Genomic DNA, 25,525 nt, shown 5'->3' with positions numbered 1-25,525 from the left:
CATACGTTCAGTTGATCATACGTTCATGAGATCCAGCGCGGAAACAAAATCGTTGCACAACGAAACGTATTTCACCAGAAGATAAACGGCAATCAATCTTTATGGAAATATGTATTCTGAACCATTGGTATACATATTAAAATGGGCTTTAATACATGATGTTAAATCCAATAGTTCAGCCAGTTCGTATTAGTGCTTTCTGAACCAAATAGACAATCAAAAATTAGAACTTACAATTGTTCATCTATACTTAAGTTCAAGTCTGAGAACGTCTAACAGTTTTTCAATGTTCGGCACTCAATCAAATACGCCGTCGTATATGGATTCAATATCGTTGTTTTATGAGCATTTGAAAACAAATAACTAAAGCGAAAGTTATACCACTAGGACTCACTATCAAATATTAAATTAAGCTTAGGGTTGTTCAAAATTCATGTTCTTATGCCTTTATAGGGGAATGCCCACGTGCAGCAACAGCCATATTAGTTCACAGTATTATTGGTTAACAATATTCTTACCAGAAAGCGCAGTAAACCGAGCAGCCTATTGGACAATCACAAAATATCAACAGCCAACGTTCTTCCGTCCAATCAAGCAGACCACAGACTGACAAGTTTATTTATAGAGAGCTGGACGGCAACTATTTCGCTAAACATCATGTGTCTAGCGTAACTCACAGTTCTTCAAGATGACTTAAGTCCCCGAACGCCGCCCGAGAAATATTGCGTATCTGGTTGCCATCAAGTTTCCTGAAGTAACAACAAACAACTATGGCATACTATTTGGATCGAAAGTCAACAAGACCTACTAGGTAAAAAGAGAAATGTACTTTATTTTGTACTTCGAAACCTTGAGTGTTAGCCAATCAGAAGACGCTTTACATCTGTTGCTTTTAGATATATTTGACATTGAACATTATAAGTATTATTATTTACACCAAATTATGCGACTATTGACCGCTAACTCATAGATATAATGCGTATTTATTGAACATTATTATTATTTATACCAAAGTATGAAACTATCGACCGATAATTCATAGATATTGTGCGCATTAATTGACCTGGCGTGGCGGAATTAACCTCTGACTTATACAAATAATGGTTATCACAAAATACGACCAAACCATCTACAATACATTTTAACTCCCGTAATCGTAAGGTAACTGTTTGGTTACCGTTGGGAATTTCCTACACAGTAATGAAATGGACCGTGATACTCTGTCCCGCATGGTCAATAAATACTCACAATATGCTTGATAATTTTTATTTTAAAAAAGGTAGCCTTGAATCTTCTTCAAATTGGTATAAAATCTATTTCAATGCATTAAAAACTTAAAACTTCTTTGTTTTTTGTTTGTTTTTTTCAATTTTGATATTTTTATTCAATTTGTCCATAATTAAAAAAGAGATTTTAAACAATTATTATGAATACATCTGAAGGAAAAGCGGCTCAAGAGACGAATGTTTTGATTGGCTGTTCAGAAAATTTGTACGTTGAAGTAAAAACATGTACGTCGAAGTACAAATTGTACTTCAACGTACAAATATATACTTCGAAGTGCATTTCATATCTGTACTTCGAAGTACAATTTTTGTACTTCGACGTACATATTGTACGTCGAAGTACATTTCTCTTTTTACCTAGTAGGTCTTGTTGACTTTTGACCCCAATGGTACGCCATAAACAACGACATATGATTAAACATTCAAGTAATACAGGTTAACATAATTCAAAGGTTCCATATTCGGATTAAAAGAACGCCGATGTTAGCAAGTTTCCTGATTATATAAGCAACATATGAATTGCCGTGTAACCATTAAATGGGTGAGTCAAGTGGTCAGCCAGCAGAGGTATCCCCAAAGAGATGAATAAGAGGTATAGCTGTCTACTGCTGGCTTTGTCAAAAGCACTGCAATCGTATTTTATCTATATAGATTGGATAAGTATATAAATAAAGAAAAGGCAATGTGTAAAACATAATATTTAACTTTGACGGTACTTTTTTTGTTTATTTAACATTGTGTTTCAATGTGTGTTTTTTCGTTGAGTTAACACCATCAAACTCAAATAGCCTTGACATCTGAAAATGTTATTCTAGTTACAAAAATTGACAGCATGTACTCAACATGTCAATATATATATATACGGTTTTAATTCTAGCTTGTTAAGAAGAGAACAAAAAAGTCTTTCAATGTCACATTTAATTCAAATCATCCTGAAACGTTTTCTTATATCAACTAAATGGACTAAATTATTTTTTATCTGTTAAAGTTTTATGACGGAAATGATGGAAATGTTAAAATAGTTTCTGACAACCCATGTATTTTTAAAGTAGCTTGATGTATTTGGTGTTTAAGAAACAATTTTGTATTATCTGAAGCCACCCCGACGTTGACAAAGTAGCATAAGTTTTAAATAATCATTCTGTTTTCTTGTTTAGTATCAGAAAACAAAATCATTAACATTCTATATGTAATGAATGTCTTAAACTATCATGCATGACATCAACCGTTAAATATTTAATAACCTTTGCTCTAACAAGTTTTTTTCTAAATTGAAGTTTGCACATGCCTAGAATATGTTGTGTTTAATAGAAGTTAAAACTTGTCTCATGATTCTAGTGTCTAGTTATAATATCTTACAACTGTTTTTATTAGCATAAACATAATTCAGATTTTCAGAAATAATTTATTTTCTAAAACCATTCAGTCTCGGTGATAGGAAAGACGGACGGAAAAGAAATATCAAAACTTTTAGTAATTGTTATAAACACAATGGTATAAAGCACTTTTGTTCCTTGATTCTAAGCAAAATTATGGAATACCTGCATGTTAACTATTGTCTATTGCAATTTAATAACCATTCATTTTTAAGATACGGATTTATCGTAATACATTTTTACTCACATTTTTCAAAAACTTCAAAGAAAACTTACACGTTACCAAACTGAAGCACATAAATATAATAATCTTGAAATATGTGAAAATTATATCATGCATATTAATTGTATACTATTACTACGCAATCATATTTATTAAAACACCAGTCTCTATATTTCGGCTGACAAGTAGTAAAAATATTGTCAAGTATTTCTTCTTTAAACCGAATGAAGAACTTGCGTTTTCAAACTATAGGCAGTGTTTAACATTTAAAGGCAGAATAAAAAAATATTTATGCTACTACATTTGTATATGAAAATAGTGGTCTATGACAGTTCCACTAACTTAAGCTATTCATACTTTTGTTCCTTATTACTTATTCAAACCAAATAAGCATATTGCATGTCTCCTTATAGGAACGATTTTGTGTGTACCACACTCTTCGACACAACAATAACAATCATTATGCATCTAGTTATGATGTTTAAAAATATACATTATAACACGTTTTAACCTAATTTTATATATTAATAAACTAATAAAGAAATCTCCTTTTCGTGCCTGAATAAGAAACACAACAGATTCCTTATACTAAACTTACACGATATAACGAATATAATGTATTAACTAAATGAATAACATAACATATATAAACATAAACCATTTCTTTTACATGTAATACACATACTACATAACTTCAAATATCATTCACTTTAAAATAAAATAATTGTTTTAAAAAATTTATAAGAAACTGGAATTATCCACAAAACAAATTTGTTCATAGACGAAACTGTAACCCCTTGTCAATAATTTTATATGCAAGTTTGCTAAAGAATACTTGTAATCATCTGTTTCTCTAGTTCCTTCTTACAGCAACAATGAACTTGAATATGCCGTACTTCTTATTGCAGTAAAATGAGGAATGCTTTTGTTCTGTTTTTCAATAACAATGGAACTTGTATACAACTTTACTTCATTAGTATATCATTGTTTGTTGTTAATAAAAAATGCATTCAAACATATTAATTAATATATCGATTTATCGATTTATTGACTTATTGATTTAGTGATTTAATTATTTGTTGATTTATTTGTTTATCACTTGTCCAGCTCAGTTTTTTCCGCTGAGGAGCGAGTTACCAAATTCTTATTTTGTATTCAAGCAGATTACCATTACGTTTTGGACAAAGTGTTGTAAAAAGATGTGTTGCTATTTGTAATAGATTTATGGCTTGTGTTAAATGGGGCTTTAGGCGTGACAAACACCACGGTCAGTTGAATTGCGTTATAATCGCATTAAAGGCAATAGTGGGCTGCATCGTAGTCATGAGTATAAATTATACCTCGAACTGTGTTTGTCATTAATCCGATTGTCTACAGCATTGCACTTTAAGTATTATTCATAAGTTTCAATCAATACAATGATTAAGACCACTATACAATATTATCAAAAATGTAAGGTCCATCGGATGATTTCCGAACAGAAAAACACATTTGGTCGCCGTATACAACCAATACATAGTCAGATATACAAAAGGAAAGCAGAAAATTTCGCATTAAAAACTAAACAATTTCATCTCTTACAAAATCTTCGGAGCGGAATAGCATGTTTAACCTACAAAACCATGGCATACAACAAGGAATACGTCTGAGTATATAATATATGTAATTCCTTCATTACAATTTAAACATTGTCAATAACACTTACTGTTCACATTACTGCGTTATGAAAATCCCAGTTAAATCAATAATATGTTGATGTAGGTATTTATAACATATTCAGGATATAAGCCGAACATTACCGCAAAGGCTGCATAATTAATCAATTTAAACACACACGTTTCCCGGTCGGTACCATGATATTCATTCAGAATGGCAGAAATGTCCGAGCAAAACCAATGCGAATGATATTGTTGCTGATCTGCTTAAGATCTGCTTAAGACAAACAAAAACTCCAAATTAGCCCGTATATAAGGATGTCTTGGAAATGAGTATTCGAAGTTTCGCAGTCATAGCGACGAAATATCGAATGAATGTAAATAGATCGCAATTCATATTTGAAAGGATTTCCGTGAAGATTCATCACATTTTGATCATACGTTCATGAGATCTAATGCCGAAACAAACAGTATCCCTGCAAGTGTATACCAAGTATTATACCATGTATTTGTATTCACACTACATGTGTAAGTAAAAAAAACTAATTCCGAAAATATTTCTTATCGATCCATCTTCATGGAAATAGGTATTCTGAACCGTTGGTTAACATATTTCATTGTTCTTTAAAATGATATTATGGGCATATAACAGAATATTGGTGTCTATCGCAACCCTTGTTTTTTGTTGTTTTTTTTCACTTCATATACACTTATATTTGTTAATGCAGCATCAACATACTAAAACAATATCCAGGAAAGACAAAAATAATCCGTTTGAATATCAACCGTACTTTCGTTTTGACAACTGACGACATAAATGATTCGATGTACGAAGTGAGTCTTAATGTAGTTTTCATGCAGATTCGTTCATACGATACAAAAACACAATTTTGTTTTACGGATCATTTCGGCTTAGAGGACTGGGTGAGTCATGTAAAATATCGAAAATAAAATATATTTTTTAAAACAACTTGTAGCAATATGAGTTGTAGATAATTGGTCAGTTACCACATTTTAACTAATTACTTTGACCTGTTAATTCTTTTCAGCTCAATTCAACAGTGAACAATGCCCATAATATCACTTTAAAACATGTTTTGTACAATTTTGTAACCAGTTCGTATTAGTTATGTCTGAACAAAATATACAATAACAGAATTATAACTTCATATAAAATAATACATATAGGTGGAAATACAACAAGTGCCATGCGGTGTCAAAAACTAGGAAGGGGTTGAAAAGGCCAATATGTGGCGTGAGTTATTAAATATTCAGGGAATTTCTAGCCGTATCTAGAGTGAATACAATTAACGCCTCTATAACGCTCAAAATCAACGAAAATTTTGTAAAGTATTTCGTGAAATAATGTTAAACAATTAAAAATTAGTGTTCCTTATGGCAATTGCCGAAATTTCAACGCCAACTTTGGTCTGGTAAAATAGATGTTTGTAGATACAAAATGCTCGATTTTATTATTGTTTTGCATATTTAATTCCATTTTAATTTCCCGAAACGATATCTATTCATACGACACATGAACACTAACATGGTACCATTTTAGTGGTCGTGTGTCGTATGAATAGATATATTCGCGGGAAATCAAAATAGAATTAATTGTGTCACAAATAAATCAAAAGGAGCATTTTGTAACTACAAAAATCTATGTAATCATACCACATCTTGCGTTGAAATTGTGGCTATTGATATAAGGAACACTGATTGTTTAGTGTTAACTTTATTTCACGATACTAATATTTTTATCAATATAATAAAATTGAACACATCGTGCATACTCTCTTTAAATAGTGTAATGTGACCAGAGCCTTTGTGCTTCCTATATTTTCATTGTATTCGGTGAAGCTGTCTAATATATATATATATGTGTGTGTGTGTGTGTGTGTGTGTGTGTGTGTGTGTGTGTGTGTGTGTGTGTGTGTGTGTGTGTGTGTGCGTGCGTGCGTGCGTGCGTGCGTGCGTGCGTGCGTGCGTGCGTGCGTGCGTGTGTGCGTGCGTGCGTGCGTGTCTGTGTGTAAAAATGTAAAGTGAATCCGGACTAAGATTTCAATATATTGAAAAAGTAAAACAAACGTCGCATGGGTATTAAACTGTATTTAAATATGCCGACCGGTTTCGCACAGCTCATAACAATTACTCTTACAATTTGAAGTTATTGTGTATATTGCATATGCCCTGATGAGCTGTGTGAAACCGGTCGGCATATTTTAATACATTTTTTCTTTTATATATATATATATATATATATATATATATATATATATATATATATATATATATATATATATATATATATATATATATATATGTTATGTATATTATATGCATGTGCCTCATGGAACGAAAGTTGTTAATTGTGGTTAGTACAAAGTATTTCTATATTATTTATTATTAGACTTAACATATGTGCATACAATATTTTTCATATGTGGTTTTAATAAATAAGCTCAATTAGAATTTGAAGTTATCACACATATTTAATTACATATTTGTAATATAAGAACCTAGTATTTAATAATAAATTTATGTATTGTTTCAATAACATGTATTATGACATTTTTAATCATAAACTATTTACTTTGTAAACACTGAATGCTTACCATGTCCACTTAGGTCTTTTGCCTTCTGAATGTAATGTTTAATAATAATAATTATAATAATAATAATAATACACTTTTTATTAGTTATTTATACTAAATTTCCCGTCTAAAAACGTCTTACAGTTTGGTTATGTTCGGCACTCCTTCAAATACACCGGCGTCTATGGATTCGATAACGTTTCTCGATAAATACCTTAAACAAAAACAACGTCAACCAAAGCGATACATAAACTATTATGAAACACTTGATATACTATTTTAAATAAGCTATGCATTGTTTAAAATGCATTTGCGTATGCCTTTATATGGGAAAGACTAGCAGGTGTCTTTATTCAAATACTATATGTAGAAACAGCCGCATGATGTCATAGTTTCGTTGATGAAAAGCATTCTTACCAGAAAGCTATCATATAACAAATGAACAACAATAAAGAAAGTTCTTTCATTCATTTAAGCAGACATTGGACTAACATATGTATACATGGCCAGCTGGACGGTATGTATTTAAATACAAATCATGCATCTAGTTAAACTCACAGCGTTTGTAGTTGGGTCAAGCCGCTGAACGCTGCCCGAGGAATATTGCCTAACCTGTTGTCATGCAGGTATCTGAAGTAAAACCAAACAGCGCCATTTGACTAAACATTCAAACAATACAGCAAACCCATTAAGAAGGGTTAGGTGTTGATTTGAAGAATACTCAAAGATAACAAGTTGTCTGATAATACAAACAACACATAAAATACTGTAAGAGGTAAGTGGTAAGCAATTAGAATTATCTCGAGCGAGTTCCTGCAAAATAGCAGGTATACCTGCCTGCTGTTCGCTGGGTGAAAGCACTACAATCGTATATTGATCTATTAAGATGGGCTATATTTATAAATAAAGGAAAGGCATTTTGTAAAACACAATATGTAAATTTGACGTAATTTTTGACATAATTGACGTGAATCCAAGGAAAACTAAGACGATGAAATTATATGATAAACGAAAGCCTTTGATAAAATTACAGTATTGGTAAGCCTGATCAGACCCTGACTTGCTAATTAAAACTTTATTTATATAGTGCTATTTAAGAACATAAGAACAATGTGGTTTGTAATTCTCATATTCAATGTAAACAATTATTGTCTTGAAAAAGCCCTGTGTGATGTTGAAATAAATGTTAATGTCACGATGTCGAAAACATACGACAGCTACTCAAAGATGAATATACCGTTTCTTTGATTGGTTGGGCAGATCTACGTCACTGACACATGTGTTAAACAGATTTTCGAAATATGGTTATCCAAGAACGCAAAATTTAACAAACAAATGAAAGCCAGAAATAGCGTGCGTTAAGTTTCAAAAACTCGCTGATTGATTTCTTCAACTACTGCGTGAAATCTAGCTTTTTCACTACATAACGATCACACACCACTACGTGTTTTCAACAATTACAAATTATCTCAATAGAATTACGTTCAGTTATTGTCGTTCACTTAGATAGTTTATTAATGTACATGCACTATTATACGTTCACCAGTCGTACAATTTAATCCACAATCTAACTTTAAATTAATGGCAGTAGTAAATTTATTATCGTTTATTCCAAGTTTTTGGAAATATGATTCGTCTCAACTGTATGAGTTATAAATTGAGTTCCATCTCCCCGTGCGCATATTTCCTCTCAAGAAACCATAGTCACAGAAAGTCTTAGACAGCTTCACCGAATACGAATTATTTGTCATTGAGTAGTAGTTGTTGTGCATATTTTGATATCGATGAGGAAAAGAGAATCATGTGAAACTTGCGTATTTGAAAGCGTATAAGCTCAAAGGGCGAATTCAAACGGAGCTTGAGTGTATCATTAGTGTATAGATGGTAGATGGTTTGATACTATAATGATATGTATATATATATGCCAAAACACAGGAATAAGTGTTGTCTGAAACCTTTTCTACAATAAAAATATATCATATGGTTAAATGCACACACGTGTATCATTACTTTTGTGCACGTCACGCACTATTATGATATTTGACTATAAATCCGCCTGGTATAAAGAAAATCACACGTAAACTACACAGGGCAGGGAAACATGAGCTATGAACAAGTCATTTACCGAAAAAGCAAATGAATTGCGATGTGCAAGTGAAGAATTTAGACGGCACGTGACAGTATCAGCATGTTAGCTGTGCATGTTCTTTACAAAAACGAACGTGTAATCCCATGGTCCGAGAAAACACGTGTTTCAAACGTTTGGTCACTGAACAGGGCGCACTTTAAGATGGAAAAAATATTATTTAAACGTGAAATTGGTTGAATGGTCACGTACACATTATCAAACGCATGTGATTTATTTCAACTGCATTTCCCCTTAAAATAGGAACTAAGGAACTAGTTCCTTATTTCTTATTCAAATCTAATAAGGAAAGGCATGTTCTAATTACATGTATAACAGTATGTACACATGTAACGCAATATACCACATAACTATAAATGCCACTATTTATGCAATAATTATCAAAGTTATTGTTCTAATATAGTTCGGCTTCATTGTATTATTCGATGCCGAATAAATAAAAGTAACTAGCTCCTGATTTCAACCGAATAAGGAACCGGCATTTCCAACTAGAGAAATATTTTCATAGAAGAAACTTTACCATATTACCCTGAACATCCTTTTGCAAGTTAGGATGCTATAACATATATTCCAAAACATGTCTACCTATACGTTTATTCTGTTTTGTTGTGCAACAGAAGAAATAAAACAATTACCCTTTCTTTGCCGTATTCATTATTAAAGCCTTATGTTCAACAGAATGATCTAATTTACATAATTTTGAACATGTATACAAGTGTACCCGATAGCTTTGAAAAAAGCTTTTAAATATCAATAATCAGTTAGTGTATTTCCGATTGAAAGTTATAGCCAGGTGGGCTATATTGACGTCATGTAGTTTTATTCGTACCTCAAACGTTTCTACACTTGGCGACTTTTCTAACGCAATACTTTTCAAACTTGTATATCTCTGTTATGAGTTAAGATTTAGATTTCACATTTTTAATGTGATCATTTGACTACATTTTGATCATTCAACCATGACAATTGCACGCTTCAGCACGTGGGGTATGTATAGTTTCGTATTTTTCCGTCTTGTAGTCAAATCATCACACGTTAAGTTTAAATCAACATCTTAAAGCGGGTATATACGATTTTTATATGTGCTGAATTGTAAAATATTGATACAAATATGTAATAATAACACACAATATGCAAGAAAAATGATACATTTAAGACGAATTTCAGGAAATGCAGCAAATACAAATTAGCGCCCCGAGCCGATTGTGACGAAGATAATTCGTAATTATTTTCCTACAATAACCGATGCATTCGTCTTTTTAGTAAGTGTTTGTGTGTCGTATGAATCGATATCGCTGCAGGAATTTCAAATGAACCGTTAAACTAAATTTAGATTCACATCGTACAAGCATGATATACATGCTGGCGAATTCGGCTGTACAGCCTTTTTCGATTTCAGAATTAAATATCTGGCTTATTTAGCATTTTTCGACACACGTTCTTCTTAACTTTTATTTTAGTTTATATTGAAATATATGTATAATAATTTTTTTACACATGTAATAAATATTTGATAAGATCGTATATACCCGCTTTAACTTATAACTGAGATATTCAAATTTGAAAAGTGTTGTGTTAGAAAAGTCTTAAAGTGTACACTGATTTAAAATTTATTATTATTAGTATTACTATATTCATTATTTAAATATAAATTTATTTTGAAATTATAACTACATGTTCATTTATATGGCGATATTAAAATATGAACAGTTTAATAAATGTCATGCAGGTTCCATGTTCAGCCTCGAAAAATGAACTAGATGACTAGTTAACAGAACGAAGTGGAAATAGGTAGGGATAATTATTCTAACATCATAGCAATATGTAGACTTATTTTTCACAGTTTGGTTTATGTCAAGTTATTATTTAAGTAAGAAAATGATAGTCCTTATATGTGTTGAATATCATGATTGCCATAGTCATGGCATGCAGTTTGAATAATCTACCGTTATTATTGAAATGAGAAAAGCCAGTTCTGTATTCGGTTTGAATAAGAAAAGATGAATTGTTTTCTTCTCAATAAGTCAACCTTTGTAAAAATTAGCGCGAATAAATAATGTCGCATCAGGAAAACATGTAAAATGATTCTTAAAATTACGTGGTTCATATTGATACATACGAAGTAAACGTTAAGTTAGAAAATACTTGCTCCTCCTTTTGTTTTAATAAACATTAATTAGACTGTTCCGTAGTCATTGTTTACCCGTGACATAGGAAATTGAATTTGAGTTTATAGATCTTTATCATTCCACCGCATTGATATCTGCCTGATATAACGTTGCCTAATATATTTTTTTATCATGGTTAACAGGAAGTTCTTATATCAGTCATTTGTGGAGGATGGTCATAGTACTCGGAATCAACTATAAAGTAATCATTGTTAGTAAAATCGAATCCGATTCATCATAACAAACAATTTGATACCAAGATGTAATATGTTTTTACAAATATTAAGCGCGCGTGCTCATGACGTCATTATTTACACGTCAAACGACAAAAGTCATATTCTTTCCCGCTAAAACTGCAGGTTTTTAGCGATTTATCATAATTTCTTTAAAATCGGGGACGTAGAGGTATGATAAACATAAAAACAGGTTACTGCCTGATCTTTTTGTAATATATCAGGCTCGGCACGAATAAAATATCGGCTCGGCAAGCCTCGCCGTTATATTATTCTAAGCATTGCCTGATATATTACAAAAAGATCCGACAGTAACCTGTTATTCTCTATATATAGTGATATGTTGTATGAAAAATTGTAATGTCATACCTAGATTTATAATTATTTGCAATGTTAACGGCTACGGTTGGAAGAATGGACTATTTTTTTTCCGTTCAAAAGTGACAGTTTTTTATTCGCTTAAAATGAGGAATAATGAGCTACCTAATTGCTTGTAATTCAGCCACAAAAAAAGTGCTTGGGTTATTAATGAACACAACTATGTAGACATCTATTAGAATAATATTTGTATACTATAGCTTCATATTAAATAATTTTAAAAGCTTGGCGATCAAGTCTTGAGAATATAGTAATTATAAAAGGAAGATGTCAGTTCGATTTTCGGTTTTATAAACGAATGGGTTGATGGTTTGGTATTCGGTTAAATGGGGAGTAAGAAACCGGTTTCAATTGTCGTATCCGTCTGCAAAACAAGATCTGTATAGTGTATACGTTTGCTGCTAAGTGTGACGTATATTTAAAGATGCCTCTCATACTGAGTGAAACTTACAACACTTCAACATAACCGTTACCCACGTCAGCCCTATCTTCTCATTTCGCCAAATCAATTGGACGAAGCGTATTAAGAACAATATTTTCAAAAATATGATTTGATACGCTTTGATATTTGTTGTCAAACAGAGGCAGAGACTCACTGATTCTGCTCTCAGGAAACTACAAAGATATATTAACAATTATTCAGAATCATTTTACTATAAACATGGTTAACCATTATTAAAGTATAGGAAAATGAAATATGTTAAAAAAAACATATTGCAAACTTTCGTTTTTCACGACACAAGGATACATTATACTATGTCGCGTGTAACATGAAAAATGAAGTATTTAATGTCTGGTGGTTAGACTGTCAAACTATCAACAAGTGTTATGCTAAAGCAGTGTGTACCTTAAAAGTATTGATAATAGGTAAATTTGTAAAGTTTTGCTGGTGTGTGTTCTCAATACGTTAAACATCACATATATTGCATAAATGTATCTGTATTTATTTTTTTTTCTTCGTTTCTTTACTTTAAACTGTTATGCGATAGATGTTTTCTGACTGGTTGACTGGTGGCAAAAGTAAAATTAATCCACTTGTATGATCGTTAAAGTGCTTTATTACTATCCTACATTGCCTTTAAAAGTTAGTTTAGTGCAATAAAATACTGTTGTTATAAAAGCTAACTGTGTATACTCATATTCATTGCGTTACAGTGATTATAAAATGAAAACATATGTCATGATACCAGGTGCATATATAAGTCCATTTAATAAAAAAGGAGAAATTATGTGCTAAAGAAATATATCATTCTTAATAATAAAATTAGAGCATGGAATGCCTTGTTGTAATAAACTTAAACGTGTGCATATTCATAATTGAGCTATGGTGTGAGCACTGGCCATAGCAATGCATATACATAGTTAACTCCTTACTGTTCGCGCTGTGCTTTAACTGGACATATTAATTAACACGACATTGGCGATAAATTGAAAAAGAGAAAATACGAAAGGAATAAGATGAAGATTGATTCACCGTTAAAATATACAAATGGATGAAAATATACCGAATACTCAAAAGCAGACATATGCATGTATTTAAGGACTAATTATGTGTTATAAGCATTTTAACCGGGTAACTCTTTGGATTGACCGTTCTAAGGCGCTGATGGTAACAATTATTACTATTTAAATAATGTTGCTGGACGTTTATTATTATGTTCGAATCATTGTAACGAACGTTGATACTCATGACGTCACGTCATAGGAAAGCTGTAAGGTTAAACGTGGAATAATGGAGCGTGTGATAAGGCGTTCTGTGTGGTGTCATATTTAACCCTAATAAATCAATTAAAAACTCAACTGTGCAATACAATTATAAGATAACACGAGTATATGTTCACATTATCGCAGCGGTTTGCATAAGGCATTTACCATGCATTGACATGTTCGACTTAAATATGTATTTGTTTGAGAAACATATGTCGTGTACGTTGTAAAACGTTCTTCACATCTCGTCAAGAATTTTGTGTGAAGGAGAGGTTTATGTAAACACGCTTTTACCTTTGACAGAAATTGCTGTCAATTTATATCATAATTTAAAATATTTAACTTTACAATTAATATTGGAACTATTGCTCAACTTTCGAATTCTATATATATGCTCTTTACACTTTTTAAATTGTATGTCCCCTGTCAAATATGACTTGCGTTCTGTCTGCGCTTCTATCGCGACCAAGGATTCGCAAGGAAAGCCTAGGAGACTGTTGGGTCGTCGTAATAACGCATGCAAGGAAAGACTAGGAGACGTTGAGGATTTTATGAGAACGAATGAAATGACTAGCAAGAACAGCCTATGAGACTGTAAGGTCGTCGTGACAACGAATGAAAGGACTCGCAAGCAAAGCCTTGGATACTGTGAGGTCGTCATGAGAACGAATGAAAGGACTTGCAAGCACAGCCTATGAGGCGGTGAAGTCGTCGTGAGAACGAATGAAAGAACAGCCTATGAGATTGAGAGGTCCTCGTGAGAATGCATGAAAGGACTAGCAAGGAGAGTCTAGGAGACTGTGTGGTCGTTGTGATAATGCATGATATGATTCCCAAGGACAGCCTGTGAGATCGTGGGGTCTTCGTGAGAACCCATGAGCGGACTAGCATGTGCAGCAATTGGGACTGTGTGGTCGTTGTCAGAAAGCATGAAATGACTCGCAAGGAGAGCCTTGAAGGCTGTAAGTTCGTCGTGAAAACACATTAAAGGACTAGCAAGGTGGGCCTATGAGACTTTGATGTCGTCGTGAGAACGCATGAAAGGACTCGCAAGGAGCGTAGGCGAATGTGAGGTCGTCGTCAGAACGCATAAATGGACCCATAATGAGAGCCTTGGGGACTGTGAGGTCGTTATGAGAATGCATGAAAAAATTCGAATTGACAGCCTATGAGACTGTGAGGTCGTCGTGAGAACGCATGAAAGGACAAGCAAGAGGATCCTAGGAGACTGTGAGGTCGTCGTTAGAACGCATAAATTGACCCATAATAAGAGCCATGGGGACTGTGAGGTCGTCGTGAGAACGCATGAAAAGAGTCGCAAGGACAGCCTATGAGACTGTGAGTTCGTGTTGAGAACGCATGAAAGAACAAGCAAGGGTAGCCTAGGATACTGTTACGTCGTCGTGAGAACGCATGAAAGGACAAGCAAGGGAAGCCTATGAGACTGTGAGGTCGTCGTGAAAACGCATTTAACGACTCGCAAGGAGAGCCTAGAATATTGTGAGGTCCTCGTGAGAACGCATGAAAGGACTAGCAATGGCAGCCTAGGAGACTTTTAGGTCGTCTTGATAACGCATTAATGGACCAGCAATGAGAGCCTTGGGGACTGTGAGGTCGTCGTGAGAACGCCTGAAAGGACACACAAGAATAGCATTGGAAAATGTGAGGTCCTCATTAGAACGCACGAAAAGACTTGCAAGGAGAGCATAGGAAACTGTAAAGTATTCGTGAGAATGCATGAAAGGATTCGCAAGAATAGTCTTGGAGACGGTGAGATCTTCGTGAGAACGCACGAATCATCATCATCATCATTATCATTATCATCATAATCATTATCATAAATTTCGAAATGCATATGTATGCTTTCGAATTTCTTCCCATAAGCTCATGATTAAAAAGGGCCGCTATTTGAATATCGACAGGGACCAAGGGTTCTGTCTTTTTTGCAAAACTGTTATTAAAAATGAATTTTATTTTCTATTAATATGCACGACATACTTAGACCTCCGAGAAAGGTATATACCAATTAAGTATTATACACCCGCTACTAGAAATACGTTTAATATAATCATGAGATCCCGATAAGAAAAGGTGATCAGGGGTACTTCTATGTTCTTGTATTATGCTTTTGAAAGAAGAAATGCGTTACTGAATAGCAGTTAATTATAAATAGCTGTACCATTACATATGTATGTTTGCTTATATTTTGTCGGTGTTTTTGAAATGGTGTTGTATTCGATGTTATTTGTACTTGCAAGGACCGGAGGCCATATAGCAATAAACATTGAAATTTCAAACTTGAAACATAATCATCATCATAATCATCATCATCATCATCTATCAAATTTCACGGAAACCTGAATAGTTCGCAAACTTCTCACATGCTTTAAGGAACAATTTATAAAAATTAACTATAAATACACGTACTGTATCAATAACAAATCAAAAAACACCACTACAACAACCAATTGAGCTGCCGTCCTACTGCTATTTACCTAACAGTACATAACAAACCTGCTTACAGTTTATTCAGATTAACATTTGGTCTTTTACAAATTACATTTATTGAAAACAAGCGACATTTTGTTTGAATTTTGTTTGATGTTTAGTGATAAAGTCATCAAGGGCAAACACAATAATAAAATAGTGTTTTAAATCATATATTGTAATGACGGTATATGAATATACATATGTAATGATTCGGTTACAAAAATATCACATAAACTGACTAACTTTTTTATCAAGATAACACATTGAAAACGAATTGCACAGACGAAATATTCTTATATTGTTATAGTAGTTTTATTATCCATATTCATTATCTTAATACTACTTATTAATTCAAAACACAATGTAACATAGAATGGATTTTATGACTAATACGCTTACTGTTTTTCAGAAGAAAAATTCAAAGTATTGCTTTAATTAAAAAAATACAGACAGATTATATACGATGACTTGTGTCCTGAGGTAGAAAACATACTATTATTCCACATTTGTACTCACTAAGGATAAATGGGGAAATATGACATTTAAATAGTTAAAGCAAATTTGTTCAAATGTAACTATTAGCTATACTATGTATAAAACTTAATCAAGATAGTCGTAGCATATATGCAATAAAATGTATATACAAAATTCACATACGAATGTTTTCCCCATTTACAAATGTATTTCCATCAATATCTTTCAAACATTAATTGGCGCAATTACACCAATACTGCTTAAAATTGATAAATAGAACTAAAAAGCCTACTTAAAACATTTAAACATCGATGGAAATGTCTTCTATGCATTAAGTGGGAAATATAACATTGAACAATAATATAATCACAATGAAAAATGAAAATCCCATGAGAAAAGGGAAACATCCTAATTGTGCACACACTTTCCAAACTGAAAAATACATTATTTATTAAGCGAAGATAATCAGTTATTTATCACAAACAGCATGTATCAAATACTATTTTCGTACATAGGCATATTAACAAGGATACATAAGTTTGCAAAATTTCAGTTTCGAAAAGGTTTTCCGGGGACCGTTTTAAAAAATGGAATTGCATTCAATTTATGAAACGGGTTAGTTTTCTAATCAAGTTAAATAACATCTCACAAGTTCTTAAAATACCGTATTTTGTATTTGAGAACGATCTATAGTGATGCATCAGCCTGAAGCAAATATAAACAAACATACGCAATTAAGACTTCACATAAATTATATGTACTACGCGAAAACAACTTACAGTGACTGTAGGTTCTGCAGTCCTCTGAATGCATCGTTGGGTAGGGATGAGAGCGAGTTTCCGCCTATACTCCTGGAACAAAAACGAAGTCAACTGAATTAAAAAACATAGTTATTCTGCTACGAAACAAATAATCATGTATTATAAATAAGCTAAGAAATGGTTAACGTGCATTTGCTTATGCCAATAAGCAGGAGAGACTTTATTCAAACTGCACGTACCAACAACACGGACATTGCATAGTTTTATTAATAAACAGCGCACCTCTAACAAAGCGAAGAAACCTCGCAAACGAAATGACATACATAAGACAATGGCACAAATCAGAGACAGTTCTTCCGTCCAAGCAACCTCGAAAAACTACAAACAGCGCCTTGTGATTACACAGTAAAGCAACACAAGTAAACACGTCGCTAATGATTGTGAAAATGAAGATGAAAATGATGATAAAGATGATGCTGATAATGCTGATAATGCTGATGATGCAGATGATGCTGACGACGAAGAGAACAACGACGATGATGATGACGACAACGAAGCCGTAGACGAAGACAACGATGACGACGACGACGATGATGATGATGATGATGATGCTGATGATTATGTTGATGATGATGATGATGATGATGATGATGATGATGATGATGATGATGATGATGATGATGATGATGATGATGATGATGATGATGATGACGATGATTGTGATCATACATGATTGTGGTTGAAAACGCAAAAGACGGGAACTTTCTATTGAACACTGTCGACCTTCGTTTATTATCCTTCCTGATATAAACAAACATGTGACGTTACATAGTTCTTGTTTGACACAAGGGGATTAATGCGTACACTAATTATAATTATAGTTTTTGATAAAGTGTATGCATGTTCTACGCTAAATCTATGCACCTCTAATGACAAAGGGACAACCATAGAGAAAGTTTTTCCATAAAATCAAGCAGACCATTAACTTACAAATATTTATATGGACAATTGGACAGTATGTATTTAAGTACAAATTATGCTAGTGTAAATGACAGTTTTTGAAGTTGATTCAATGACTTGAACGCAGCCCGAAAAACATTTCGTAACTGATTGTAACTCAGGTCCCTGAAGTTAAAACGTGACTAAACGTTCAAACAAAACAGGAAAACCTTTCAACAGATTCCCGGTTATGATTTGAAGAACACTTAAAGTGAAAATGTTTACTTATCATACAAAAAACATGTAATCTCGTTACATCAATTAATGGGCGATTCAAGTGTACAGCCAGTAGAATTATCTCCAGCGAGCCCCAGCTAAATAACACGTTTACCTGCCTGTTGATCGCTATTTCAAAAGCACTGCAATCATTTATTTATCTATTAAAATCGAATCTGTAAATTAATAAAGGAAAGGCATTTAAAAAACACAATATGTGAATATTACTTTACGTCTATTATTTATAAAATATTCGAATGGTTTGTGTTTTTTCTATTTAGTTAACACAGAAAAACTAAAACAACCTTGAACTCGGAATGTGATATTCTAGTAACAAAGAATGGAAACCTTTATTAAACGTGTCAATATATTGAACACTATTTTTTATGTTAATGTTCCAAACTTTATACAATGGCAAAATGGAGGTCCATTTCGCCAAGGTATAAATACATAATTTTAGAACGCAATCCCATTTAAAGAAAAGCGTTTGTCATATGTTAGGGGTAAAGTCTTACTATCCGTCAAATTTAGTTGTATCGCTTTTGTATTAATTGTAACGTACAGCGGCCATGTTTACGTATCCAAAATGCTTGAAAAAGTGTTTTCCCACATTATTTTAGAGTACATTCGCATCTTGATTACTGATATAGATACGTTCCGTCTAAATGGGCCACATTATGCAATCGCCGATCGATTCTAGAGTTTTTTTTACCTTCAAAACGCACACGAAACATATTACAGTGTCCTAAATATATATATATACTGTTATTTATATTATCAGTATACTTGTTAACTGTTGTCGTTCTTAAAATCAACACCGGAAACCTTATATATATATATACCTTAGTCAGTTGTACAATACAAACCACACTTTAGTAATAAATTAATATCAGAAGTAAATTAAAGATTGTGTATTCCAATTATTGGGGATAATGAATCGCCTCTTCTATACATACTGTGATTACAGAAACACAGGAACGCGCTTTTGTCAGAGGAAAACGTTTCATTTTCTTTTAGAAATCGCCAGCTAATTCACTGGTTTGATAGTAACCAAGTGCAGTAAAATTTTAGCACAATGATAATAGTAAATATGATTCTTATCAAATTCGGTTATCTTTTTGATAATTATTTTTTTTAATGCAGAAATCATCTAATATAAAAATCGAATATTTACTTTTAAGCATTTACAAAACTAACCATGGGAAGAATACATAGACATAAGTGACGCGCGGAGGATGTCGTCCGTGGTTACCTACTTGCCAGCCTGGGAAGTAGTACATTGTTTTAATTGTGCCGCTTTGCTACATACAATTGTTTGTATTCCGATGAGTTCTATTGCATGCGCTGTCGCCGTATTATACGAGTGCGAGAACAACACTGTTATGTAATATTCGATTTATAATATGCAACCTATCAAAAACAAGTAGAATTATTATTGAAAACAATTGTAGTGTTGTAAATCGGTACATTTACACAAAATAAAGTCAAAACGCATATAATATAGAAATAGGCATGTCTGCATGAATGCATGTAATGTTTACCCAATAGCAAGTTTCTTGTTCATTGTGTACAAAACGAAAAAACATTTCGGTATGTAAAGGAAATTTACAATACTTTATTAAAACAAACTTAGTCTGTTTGTATTCCTTTTAAATACTGAAACGGATTTCACGTCAAGAAATGCGATTCTCCAATCTAGTTTATAATAGTTAAGAATGAAAATACCGCAGTATTTTTGCAAGAATTTCTAAAAGTTTATAATAAATATTGACTGTGACATGGCGTTGATGTTCCAGAGGGTTTTATCTCAAATATCGATAATGTTATGTTGACTCATTAATATAAGTTACCCTTCCCTAAATTAAAGAATTTGTTATTTCGATGGCGTTGCATATTTCCTCTTAAGAAACCTTAGTGCAAGAAAGTCTTAGACAGCTACACTGAATACGGAGTATATGTCATTGGATATAAATAGTAGTGGATGTTTCCACAGAAGACCTTATGTACAATAAAATGGTATAATGAAAGTTGAACTCCCAAAACAGTATCATTACTAATGTGCTCGTCACGCTCTTAGATTATATGTGACTATAATTCCGCCGGGTAGAACAAATTATATAGAACAAATTATATAATAAACATATTTGCGAGTTCATACGTTAACTACAAAGGAATTATTAACCGATATATTGTATGCATGGTGATGTGCAAGTGAAGCATTTATATTTTACATTGCAATATCTTCTGTGTAGCTGTGCGTGTACTCTACAATACTGTGTATGTAGGAAGAAATCCTTGTTTGGGACGTTTAGTCAATGAAAAATGCGCACTTGAAGTTATAAAAGTATAAATGCTAAATTGGATTAATGGTTACGTGAACATGACGAACTATTTCGTAATAGTTATATCGTTATTTCGTTATTGTGAAATCAATAATATTATATTTATTCGAACACATTTGATTTATTTATTATCAATACCCCTTTAAATTAGCAATAAAAACCAGTTCCTTATTCTAAATCTAAGAAGGAAATCATTCTAATTATCAAAAATCACATGCAACACATGGTACCACATAATTATAAACACCATTATTTTCTTCTTCAATTTTTAGCTTACTACAACTGCTCCTTTTTTCGCTGCCAAATAAGAAAAAGTATGTAGTTCTTACCTCAATCAGCATAAGCAACTGGTATTTCCAACTTTACAAAAACACAAAGACAAAACTGTTCATATTTTTTTCGACCAAAAGTATGTCATGATAAGACGAAAATCGTTTCATTATCTAACCACAAATGTTTGCTGTACTCTATAGTCGGTATGGAAGTCGTTCTTAAACGACTGAAATGCTACCGAAATTTGCCAGTTCGCTATGTACAACACAGTTTGACTTCAATTTCCTATCGAAAAGTACTGTGCTAAGATGTTCCATTAATAAGAAACAAAGATATTTTTATAGATTCGCGTCATGCGAAAATGGGTCTTATGCCATATGCAGCTAGCGTAGCTATGGCACAGCCTGCGCGTTTTGCAGTGCGTCAGGAGATACATAATGAGACCACGAAACCTAGCGCAACTGCGCAGATAGGGCTTTAGCTTCGCTAGCCATCGCGCCATTAGACCTATTTTCGCATGGCGCGGCTTGAAAAGTATGCTTTGAATGTGTCAAAAGAAAACTGCATGTCGAAAGAAAACTGCATGCTAATCAAAAATTTGAATACTATATATTTCGATGGTGACAAAAGTAAACGCATAATAAACAAATTGAGGACACGACTGCTATGATCTCACGTATAATAATTTTTATTTACAAACATTTACGTGTAGTTTGAATACACGTGCAATTAATGACACAAATTTCAGCGGTGAATATGCGGCAAACAAGTGACAAAAATCAACAACAACAATTTAAATATTTCTGTTTAATTAAATTATTTAAAGCGTATATTCAAACTTTATTTTTAAGTCTCGATATTATATTTTAGCGTTTCCGATCGACAAAATCGTCAATGGCAATTGAGTCTGTCAGCTCGCGATTAAAGTTGAAAATGTTAAAGAAAATGGCGATTGTCCAAAAATAAAGGATACTCTATAAATGATATAGTATTAATTAGTTTCACAGAGCTCGCTCAGCAGCTGGAGCATGCACGTCGCGATCGGGGGGAGAGTCACTGGCAGAAGATTTTATTGAAGACTCCGAAGAATCGGCAAGAGGAATGGTAATTGTCCGTAGGAGGATAGTGGTTTAACTACATCGCCTGAAGAGGGTCGGATATGGGAACTTCCTCGGGCGGCTCTGTTAATCAAGCGAGTACCAATCCCTCGACCCGGACGTTCTCTCCTGCTGACTTCGCTGACTCACAGAACTTGGAAGGATCGCTAAGCGGAATGGTAATTGTCTGTAGGTAGATAATGGTTTCACTACATCGCCGGAAGAGGGACGGAGAAAGTGGAGGTGGCAGCGTAGAGGACGGGCGTTGCGGACCTTGGGCGGAGATACAGGCCAGGATTACGAGGGGTGGCCCTATGAAGATAATGGAAGTGTCGAAGAACGGCGGTTCCCAGAACGCTCAATGTGCTGGGAAAACCGTTCTTTGGTTCGAGTCGACAGCTTGTGGCGTCTAGAGAGGCCATACAAGCAGCGCAGCGCACGGGGAGCGAGAAGAATATCTTCTTTAATTTTCAGCACTCCCTTTGCAGAATAACCTTGTCCTTTTCAGGGAAACCGGACATGAATTGTCGTTAAATTGTCTTCCAGTGCACATTTAAGTGTCATTTGCCACCTTGCACTTGTCTATTTGGATCAAAATTATTTCGTTGGCGAATACCCGGCAGCCGAGGTTAATTTCGCAAAGCACATAACAGTCATGTGTGCTGAAACAGATGCGTCACGAGAAATTCGCAGGTTACTTTCTAGTCGCCAAAATATATTGTCGCCGTCCAATCGGTTCTGACAATGCTAATGAGGACGGGGTTAACTGGCGACTATTATTTGTGATTGACGTCGGTCAATGAAGTAAGCGTTTACCGCAGATTGTTTAACACATACTTACAGTTTTCCATTTACGTAATTTAAAACGGTAATTAATACAGTACATTAAAGACAATGTCGGGCATCATCCTCTCACCTTTTTACTGTAAACAATAGTTACTTATGAAAATTTAAAAGCAAATGATGAGCAATTAAATCCTTATCGCGAAGAAGTTGTGAAAACAACAACCTTCAAAGAATCTGCGCGGTAGCAATTTAATTTCAGCAAATGTATATTTCGCTTTTTTAGCCATTTGTAAATATTTGCTGATTAATTCCCTTTCTAGAAAAACGTGTTTTTATAAGAGTTCGAAATAGTTGCTGTCTTCTGTCAAGTTCCAAACATGAAAAGCGTGCGTGTTGCAAGAGACCAGGTGCTGTAACTAAATATAGACGTGCAATTCAAAACATTAAGTATTTTTGGATGAAAAATTTAAATCGGAATACATGCACACGAGGAGAAAGTATTGACCCATTGAAACTATAGCAAATATACGTTAATTTACGGATCAAACATTGCAGTAGATGGTACGTTCATAACAATATTGGTGACGGGTGGAGTAGAGGAGTTAAATGAAGCATTTAATATCAGGCTAAAAATATTTAATATTTTTTATGTGGTTTGATCGAGAATTTAATACAATGCTCTTTGATACCAGTAAATTTATTATTAGCATTATGGTGTTGTTCATTCTTTGTTAGACTCACGGACTTTTCCTAAACGCAAACTTAGATATACGTTTAATTTCTGTTTTTATCTTTGTAATCATAAGTGATAAGTTTGTATGAATCCTGTATTTAATTATGAGAGATTGTTCATCAGTGGAATTTTCCTCATTTTTTTTTCAAAATCTCACCACTGTAGACTTTAAAAGAACATTACATTGGTGTTCAAAAGTCGAACTTTATGTTCTGTGACTGTAAGTTATATTGAAAACGTTCAAAGAGCGAACATCTGCAGTGCCTTCAGCGCTTTGATTTTAATCATTGAAAGCAACAGTCCTTTGCGATACATCAAAATAACTCATCCCAATCGGCCAAAGCGTTGGGGCCTCAATCGTAAACTGGTGTAACTGTATATAATGATTCAGACCAATGAACAATATAATTAAAACTATTACTTATTTCGTATATTTTTCATTTGTTTTTATATGAAAACAATATTTTATCATCGTATTCAACAAATGGATTGTCAGATGAACAAAAGGAACCAGACATTTGGAAACAAAACACCACAACTCCGAAGAGCGGATGCACGTGGATAATATAAAGACTAAGAATTATGTACGGGGAAACCGCCTGATTATTCTAGTAACAAATGCATATTTCAGACATATTGCTAGATGTTTTTATTTGATATCATTTTCACCATTGTCAATATCATTTTCTGTTCTGTTGTCGCGTTATTCAAATGCCAGTCAAATCATTAATAATTCGATTTTAGCTATTTGTAAAATAGTAGAGGGTTATTTCCTTGTGTTCGTCGAAATAAAAAAAAAAGAAGTTGTATTGTTCGACTCCATTATGTGTATTGGGAATGGAGGAAATGACCCAACCATAAGATCTTTTCCGACGCTAAACAAAAGCGAATGAAATGGTAGCTGACCGGCTTATAATAGACCAGCAAGGAATTCTAAAATAGTCCGTATATTAAATGTATTTATTGTCAATTATCGTATTCATATTATTGCCGTGATGGCGATTTCATATGGAATGCATGTAGACAAATCGCAATTAACTAATCCAAGTATTCCATTCAAATTTTATCCCATTTTGATCAACGTCTCCACGCTTGGAAACATAATACGTACTTCAAAAACGCAGATTGTATTTCCTCCGGTAAACTATTCATGTCGTTTTGTTTACAATCTTTACTCTTTCAACGTGTTTGATATAACAGTCACAGGGCATGAAGTTCGAATTTTTAACGTAGACTAATCGAACGCCCGTAAAAAATGCAAACGTCAATATTTTTTTGAGTTTTAATTGTCTACAGTTGGGATATTTAGCAAAACCATCAAGAGAAAAATGACATTGTTTTATAGTGTCTCAAAAATGTATACACACAAAGTCCACTTTTGATTACAGAGATGAAGTTAAGTTTAAACAGGAAATATATATTAAAATATTTTCGACATATATCCTGACTTTGAAATTAAGTTAGAATATTACCTTTGAAAAATAATTTAATTTAAAAAAAAGGTTTTAATTATTATTGTTTTTTCATTTGTTAGTCATATATTCACCACATGACTTGTGTGTTATTTGTGCAATGAATAGGGACTGAG

At 33.3% G+C, this 25,525-nt stretch overlaps 1 protein-coding gene across 1 annotated transcript in view; it reads right to left on the bottom strand.

Annotated features, from left to right (window-relative positions):
• LOC127872195 (slit homolog 1 protein-like) overlaps positions 1 to 22,840 on the bottom strand; it is a 68,787-nt gene extending 45,947 nt beyond the window's left edge. Inside the window, exons 1-4 of the mRNA XM_052415525.1 lie at positions 22,632 to 22,840; positions 17,510 to 17,581; positions 7,693 to 7,764; positions 678 to 749 (exon numbers count right to left, since the gene is read on the bottom strand). Coding sequence (XP_052271485.1) covers positions 678 to 749; positions 7,693 to 7,764; positions 17,510 to 17,581; positions 22,632 to 22,840 — 425 coding nt within the window. The remainder of the gene's footprint in view (positions 1 to 677; positions 750 to 7,692; positions 7,765 to 17,509; positions 17,582 to 22,631) is intronic.
• Between the last annotated feature and the right edge of the window lie 2,685 nt (positions 22,841 to 25,525).

This window comes from Dreissena polymorpha, chromosome 3, assembly GCF_020536995.1.
Source record: "Dreissena polymorpha isolate Duluth1 chromosome 3, UMN_Dpol_1.0, whole genome shotgun sequence".
NCBI lineage: Eukaryota > Metazoa > Mollusca > Bivalvia > Myida > Dreissenidae > Dreissena > Dreissena polymorpha.
Note: the sequence above shows the minus strand (reverse complement) of the source record. Positions and strands in the feature narration are given on the sequence as shown.